General features: G+C 40.9%; 1 protein-coding gene across 1 annotated transcript; it reads left to right on the top strand.

Moving 5' to 3' along the window:
- Positions 1–1580: 1580 nt before the first annotated feature.
- On the top strand, positions 1581–7435 carry LOC149200106 (uncharacterized). The gene is made up of 2 exons (XM_089400847.1): positions 1581–3044; positions 3212–7435. Exons 1-2 carry the CDS (start codon positions 1581–1583, stop codon positions 7433–7435), a joined length of 5688 nt encoding a protein of 1895 aa, XP_089256973.1.
- Positions 7436–7987: the final 552 nt, after the last annotated feature.

Raw genomic sequence — 7987 nt, 5'->3', positions numbered from 1 at the left:
ATCTTTATTTAAATGGTAGATTTTGAAAATATCTAAAATTTTAATGTAAAGCAACGAAACCAAACTGTGTCCTGATAATCAAAATAAGTTCAGCAAAATATTGCATCACAATAGTAACCCTGCTTTAGACTTTCGAATTTTTTGGACTTCTACTGTACTCTTCTACATTTTTTCTCAACATTGTATTACCTGGATTTCTGAGCGAGTAGGGAAGCGCCATGGATATATACAGTATCAAGAAATCACCATCGTTAAAATATCTTGAAGGCTTCTTATAAGCCTTAGTGAATTTGAAGAATAATGTACAAGCATCCATATTAATGTTCATTGTTTTGTAATATATTATCAAATTTAAGTGTTTTTATTCGTACTTTTGTTATATATTATTATATTCAAGTATTTTTAAATAATTTTTAATTTTTAATAGATATTTATTAGGAGTAAGTAATATATAGTTTTTAATTAAAAAAATATTTTATAGGATTATATTTAATTTATAAAGTGTAATACAGGTTATAGGGTTATATTTAATTTATAAAGTATAATACATGTTTATTTTTAAAGTTTTTTTTTTAAAGTTTGGTAAGACTATATTTTTATTATGTCTAATTTTTCATTTGGATTCGGGGATAGCACAAAATTTAAATCCAAGATTTCAGGTTTGATGAGACTTCATTTCCATGACCATTGCCAATTGAGCTACCCTAAGCAAACTACTATTTAAGTATATATATATATATATATTATTTTTGAAAGAATATATATATTATTTCAAAAATAATTGAATATAAAAATATATATTTTTTATTTATTTTTATCAAATAAATTGTATTTACAATATTTTATTATTATAAAACTTAGAAAAATATACATTTTTATTTACCTTTTCCAAATAAATACTATCAATTTTATATTCTAATAAAATAATTTAAAAGAAATACGATTAAAAAAAAATAACTAATCCATATTTTCATTTGAATAATTTATTTTATATAATTTAAAAATATTATGAAATCTAAATTAAAACAATCTCATTTAATTGAATTTTTTTTAATAATATACTTTATTTCAATTTTTTTTAATAAATATTTATTTATTATTATTCATAAAATAAATTTTAATTATATTTTAAAAATTGAATTTAAAATATTTAAAAAATACATTTTAATTTTGATAATGTTTTTCACATTAATCACATCATAAGCTAGGTAGAAGTTGAATTCTTTTCTTATCTTTATATATATATATATATAATAATGGCCAAAAATTAACATACCAAATTGTGATGATGAACATAAACAAATATAAATAAATAAAAAAATATACATTATTATAAAAATTAGAAAAATATACATTTTTATTTACCTTTTCCAAATAAATTTTATCAATTTTATATTCTAATAAAATAATTTAAAAGAGATCTTGAATGTGATCCAGGGATGGCGATGAGCACCGGTGGCTGCATCCAACCCTAGGGTTTTGGCGGAAACCTGCAGGCGGCAGGACTGTCGAACCTGGTACTTGCGGCAGATTCTGGTGAGGCAGAGCGCAGGAGGACGCGTCCATAAGGAACAGGACAAATGATCCCCCCTCAGGGGGAGGGCCAGGAGCCTCCCCCGTCTCCGGGTAATAGATCACGGCATACGGCTGACAGGGAGAATGAAAACGGGACCAGCGGCAGCACAATGGATACTAGACAGCAAAAGGGAAAGGACATCGATACAGAGGAAAGAAATAAAGCAAGTTCCTCAACTTGCAAACCTGTAGCAACCCATAGACCACGGGTGTACTTCCCAAGTGAACGCATCAATGCCAGGATACAGTACATGCGAGATCATGCGCTGATCGGCAAGTTTATAGGGATTTGGCCAACAGAAAGAGCACTGAGAAGTTGGATCAGCACCAAATGGCATCCAAAGGGGGATATAACTCTGCACTTGGGAGCCAAGGGCTTCTTCACTGCAGTGTTTAACTGCCTGGAAGACCGAACCAGGATTTTGGAGGGAGGTCCGTATTTTTTCAACTCAGCAGGTCTATTTCTCAAAGGCTGGGTCGAAAGATTTAACCCAGATAAGGAGGATCTGAGCTGTGCGCCAGTGTGGATAAGGCTTTACTCACTGCCATGGGAATATTGGGAGGAAAAGTCTCTACAGGAAATCGGGAATGCTATAGGTGAATTTGTAAGGGTAGCAGAGGAAACAAAGCTATGCAAACATACTTCATATGCTCGGATCTGTGTATACATGGATCTCAAGCAACCGCTGCCAGACACGGTAAGTTTCTTTCATGAAGACTCGGAGTGGGTTCAAGTCATAGACTATGAACAGGTGCCATTTAGATGCAGGAAATGCCATGATATAGGGCATCTCTATAGAGACTGTCCTCAAAATAAGATACCCTCTTATCAAGATAATCCTGACAATCATACCCCAGATGGATTCACCAAGGTAGTTAACAGAAGGAGAGGAAACAAGAAAGCCACAAGCAATCCCAAAGTAAATCCTGCCAACAAGGCAATGCCTACAACAAGCAACAGATTTGAAGCCCTGAACAAGACCGATGAGCAGGATCCGGAAAAGGAACAGGAGAAGGACAAAACGGTCCATCAAAAACAGCCAGGCGAAACATCAGAGCAAGGAGGACAGAAAACCACAAGTCAAGTGCACCTGATCTCTCAGGCCAAAACCGTGCCAGGGCAAACTCAAGGAATGGATGTTGAGTACTCGCAGCCAAACGAAAAAGTCTCAAACGAGCCTGAGGATATTTTTCAATCGCCCCAAGTCATGGAAGAAGATCCGGAGCCCTTAGATATAGGGGAGCTGGACATATTAGGCTTGGAACATGCTTGCCGCACAAGGAACTTTGAAAAAATCCCGGAAACGCAAGTGGACAACCTAGTAGAGGTGCTAAACAGGGCACAGAAGAAATACTCTCTAGGAGTCCAGATCGGCAGTCCATGGGATGGAAAATTTATCACCAAGGATAGCAAGAAGAGGGGAAGGAAAACAACCCTAGAAAGAACAATCAAGATAGGAGAAATACTGGTGGAGTCAGGGAGGTATGCCAAACTGACCAAGTACTTCAACGCAAACCCCCACCCTTCTCAATGAAGTTAATATCATGGAATATCAGAGGGCTCAACAGCCCAAGGAAAGGCAGAATATTAAAAAATATGCTGATGCAAGAAAAACCTAGCATTCTCTTTTTGCAGGAGACGAAGTGTAGCTCTACAATTTTGGAAAGAATAGCAGCGAAGGCTTGGCCAGGAGGGCTAGTCACAGCTGTGGATGCTCAAGGAGCCTCGGGAGGCCTAGCAATTCTTTGGGATGCCCGGATCATCCATCTCAACAACATTCAAGCTAACAAAAGTTTCATCCAAGCCACATTCCATCTCTCAGGTACGAATACCCATGGACTGATAACTAATGTTTACTTCCCTCAGGATACCGCTCAAAAAGACCACATCCTGAATACACTGTCAGATCTCAACAAAGATAGACCGTTCCCTCTATGGATATCTGGAGGGGATTACAACATGATCGCCAGCATGGAGGAAAAGAAAGGGGGCAGAAGTAACACAAACAATGATGACAACCTTCTAAAGAACTTCATCAACAGCAACTGGTTAATAGACATTCCAACAAGCAACGGTATCTTCACATGGACAAATAAGAGAGTAGGAGCGCAACAAATTGCTTCGCGTCTTGACAGATTCCTAATCTCAGATAATGCAACACACATCGGAGGGGAATTCACAGCTTCCATTCTCCCTTTCTCCGGATCGGATCATTGGCCTATCGAGCTCCAATGGAACAGGCCAGGTAACAATCTCAGACGCCCTTTTCGTTTTGAAGAATTTTGGTTCTCCCATCCAGAATTTGAAGAGCTAGTTAGATCAAGCTGGCTCAACTTCAATCCGATCGAAGGTACAAGAATGTCCAGGTTCCAGCAAAAGCTCAAGCATCTAAAAAGGGCCATCAAACAATGGAACCACAAAACATTTGGTAACATCTTTGCCGACCAGGCCATGCTCAATGCAGAAATGAAGAAAATCCAGCAATCCATTATCAATGAGGGGCGAACAGAGGAGCTCACCAAACAGGAACAAGCCATAGAATCCAAAATTTTAGAAAGAGACAAGCAGGAAGAAACTTTATGGAGGCAGAAATCCAGAATTAGATGGCTAAAAAGTGGAGAAAAAAACACAAATTTTTTTCATAAAACCACTGTACAGCGGAGAATGATAAACCACATCACTCACATTAAAAATGAGCAGGGGGAGAAGATTGAAACCCATGATGGCATTGAGGGGGAATTTATTAATTACTTCAAAAAAGCCCACCAGGAGCCTGACTTCAACAGAATGCCAGCTATCAATCAACTTTTACAGAACATACCCAAGGTCATAACGGAGGAGCACAACAGTTTGCTTATCAAACCTATCAGTATGCAGGAAGTTGAAGAGGTCGTGCAACAAATGAAGGAGGGGAAAGCGCCAGGTCCGGATGGCTTTACATCCAATTTTTTTCACAAATTCTGGGATTTGATAAAAAATGAAGTCTGGCAGGTTGTGGAGGAATCCAGAGCGCTCAGATGGATGTATCCTGGATTAAATGCTACTTTCATAGCCCTAGTACCTAAAGGAGAAGATTCCAACACCCCTGACAAATACAGGCCCATAGCTCTTTGCAATATGATATACAAAATCATCTCAAAAGTCATTGCTACCAGGCTTAAACCGATCCTCCCGCTCATCATCTCGCCTGAGCAGTCGGGCTATGTAGAAGGGCGTCAAATAACGGATGGAATCATTCTCACGCATGAGATAATTCATTCCCTAAAGCTAACCAAGAAGCCAGGTATGTTGCTTAAACTAGATCTATCTAAAGCCTTTGATAGTCTCAGTTGGGTCTACATACAAAAAATTCTAATCGCTTTTGGCTTCGCTCACTCTTGGGTTAGATGGATTTACAATCTAATTTCCTCAGCTTTCTTCTCTGTGTTAATCAATGGCACCCCTTCAGCTACCTACCGTCCTTCCAGAGGAATTAGGCAGGGTGATCCCTTATCTCCCTTTCTATTTGTAATTATGGCTGAGGGTTTGGGTAGAAGCATCACGGCTGCTAGGCATGATAGGCGGCTAAAAGGGCTCTCATTTAATAATTCCCCTGTCTACTCCCACCAGCAATTTGTAGATGATAATATGCTTTTTGGTCATCCATCGGTTCAGGAAGCTCGCCTTCTAAAATCCATTCTATCCACTTTCTCTGACGCTTCTGGCGCCCTTATCAATCGAGTCAAATCCCAAATTTTTTTCTTCAACACTCCTGTTTCTACCCAGAGAGCTATCGAGCGTATTCTGGGCTTCACCTGTGCCTCACTGCCATCCAAGTATCTCGGTGCCCCTCTTATGGCCTCAGCTCTTAAACATTCCTCCTGGAAGCAGTTGTTAGAAAAATTAGAAGCTCGTCTGTTCCTATGGACTAATCGAGCTCTGAATATGGCAAGCAGAATAGTTCTCATCAAAGCAGTTCTTCACTCCATGCCTCTGTATCTTTTCTCCATTCTAGCTGCCCCCAAGTGGGTCCTCAAAGAAATCAAGAATCTCCAGCGTAATTTTTTGTGGGGGGGCTCAGGACAAAATCGAAAATGGGCTCTACTCAAATGGGATAAGGTTTGTCTTCCCAAGTACGCAGGAGGCATAGGCCTTAGAGACCCTGAGCATAGCAACAAAGCGATGGGAGCTAAAATCTGGTGGAGGTGGCTTGCCCATCCTAATACTCCATGGGCTTCCCTTTGGACTGCTAAGTATGCAAGTAATTATCCCATGGAAGAAAGACTGCGTATGACAGAGACAAGTTCGGGATCCGCAATCTGGAATTCAGCCATTCAACACAGATATCTCATCCAAGAGCACTGCTTCTGGGAGATCAAAAATGGGAACACTGCTCGTTTCTGGGAAGATTCATGGCAGCAGTTGCCAAAAATCAAAGACATTCTCCAGGAACTTCCAGCGGATGAGAGAGAGATACATCAATTGGCCAAAGTCAACCTTTTCTGGACTACAGCTACTGCTCAAGAACATCGGCAGTGGAAAAATGTAAATCAGCTCCTACCGCATAGTTCAGTCCAGACTCAACATCTCCTCGAAACAGAATTACAAAAGAGGCAAATAAGAGTCTCAGAAGAACCGGACATTTTAAGATGGGGTTATGGAGAGAAAGGAACTTTCACAACTAAGGAGGCTTACAATTTAATCATTCAAGGGCAGCTGAACAAAGACAACTTATGGGAAAAAGTGTGGCATAAGTCTAACTGGCCGAAAGTTTCCACATTTCTATGGCTTCTCTGTCATAACAGAATCCTAACGTGGGATAATCTCAGAAAACGGAGCTTCTCTGGACCATCCATATGTCACATGTGCAGACAGGAGGAAGAAACAACCCTTCATCTTATGCAAAATTGCCTAATTGGAAGGAAATTATGGGAGAAGATTGCTTTCCGCTGTCAAATAGAAGGAAGAGTGCAAGGAGACCTCAAAGGAACCATATGCAAGGGGAGCCAAACCCCATTTCAAAGTAATCTCCTCAACGCGTTGTGGCAACTCATTCCAGGCTTATTGATGTGGAATATATGGAAAGAGCGCAATCGAAGAATATTCAAAGATCAAACGATGCCGTTGGAAAAAATTTGGAACAATTTCCATCAAAACATTATGGAGACTCTTTCAATCAAAGATTGGCATTCTGAAGACTTTCCCACTCTTCCTCAGGAAAAAACTGTTTGGGACAATTGGAAACTGCGGATAAACCAAAAATCAACCATTGGCAGGAACCCCAACAAACACAGTCAGGAAGCAAGCTATTGGAATCCACCTCCTGTTGACATGATCCAGCTCAACTTTGATGGGGCATCTAAAGGAAACCCAGGAAAAGCAGGCTATGGAGGAGTCTTCAGAGATCATAACGGCAACCCTTTATGCATCTACATGGGCTCGATAGGTTGGGACACTAACAACTCAGCAGAATTGGAAGGTCTATGGCGAGGTCTTAAACTTGCACACGGAAAAAACTTCTTTCCCCTCATCATAGAAGGAGACTCGCAGATCATAATCAGAATGACTACAAAGCTTCAACACGGCTCTCCAATTCACAAGGTAAGCAGCAGCTGGAGAATGGCCCAGAGGCTCGAACTAATAGATCACTGGCTTTCTCAGCACCAAGCAATCACTTTCAAGCATACCAGAAGAGAAGGGAATAAGCTAGCTGACCTTCTAGCCAACCTCGGAGTGGAGGCTAAAGAAAACCACTTTGAAGGTACCATAGAAAGCTTAGCTTCCAGGGACCAAATGGCCAAACTGCAGGAAATTGTCTCTCAGGACAAGTCTCTGATAGAGAAACTGCACCCGGATGCGGGTGTTTATTCAAGTCATTAAATATGCAGCACGCCACGACACCATCGATGCTGACGGATGGCAGGCATGTGTACTCGGAGGTCCGAGGTGGTGGTTATCAGTTAATGTTCAGGGCAGGTGACTGCACTTTGGATCAGGCCCGAAGAGAATTTGCATTCAAGGCGAGCATGGCAGCTCTGTCCTCGATGCGAACCAGGTTAATGGCTGAGCGTCATACTCCCGCGGCGGTAAATGTCTCTGTTCTTTATATTGTGCAATCTATGCCAATTCATGGCCAAAGCTCCTCTGTCGATGCTTGTGATATGAGCAGGGATCCTCTCGCCTCCAGTGTTCTTAGGCTCGAACGACTTCTCGGGTCTCTGGCTTTGAGAACCATGCCGCGCAGTAGGGGAGTTCTGAGACGAGGGGGTCGGTCTGGCATAAGAGCCAGCCCTGCTCATGCGGATTTGCAGCCTGTAGCCCCAATTGCATCTGTTCCCCCCTCTTCCTCGAGTTCGGATCAGGAGAGACTTGTCCCACAAGGCACTTATCAATCCTTCCGTCTCAGGTTCCCGAGCCGGCTTATCAGACCAG

The sequence above is a fragment of the Pinus tabuliformis genome, chromosome 2_1 (assembly GCF_031772625.1).
Source record: "Pinus tabuliformis cultivar Carrire ecotype Pingquan chromosome 2_1, CPIR1, whole genome shotgun sequence".
Lineage (NCBI taxonomy): Eukaryota > Viridiplantae > Streptophyta > Pinopsida > Pinales > Pinaceae > Pinus > Pinus tabuliformis.
This window is presented reverse-complemented; position numbering and strand designations above follow the sequence as displayed.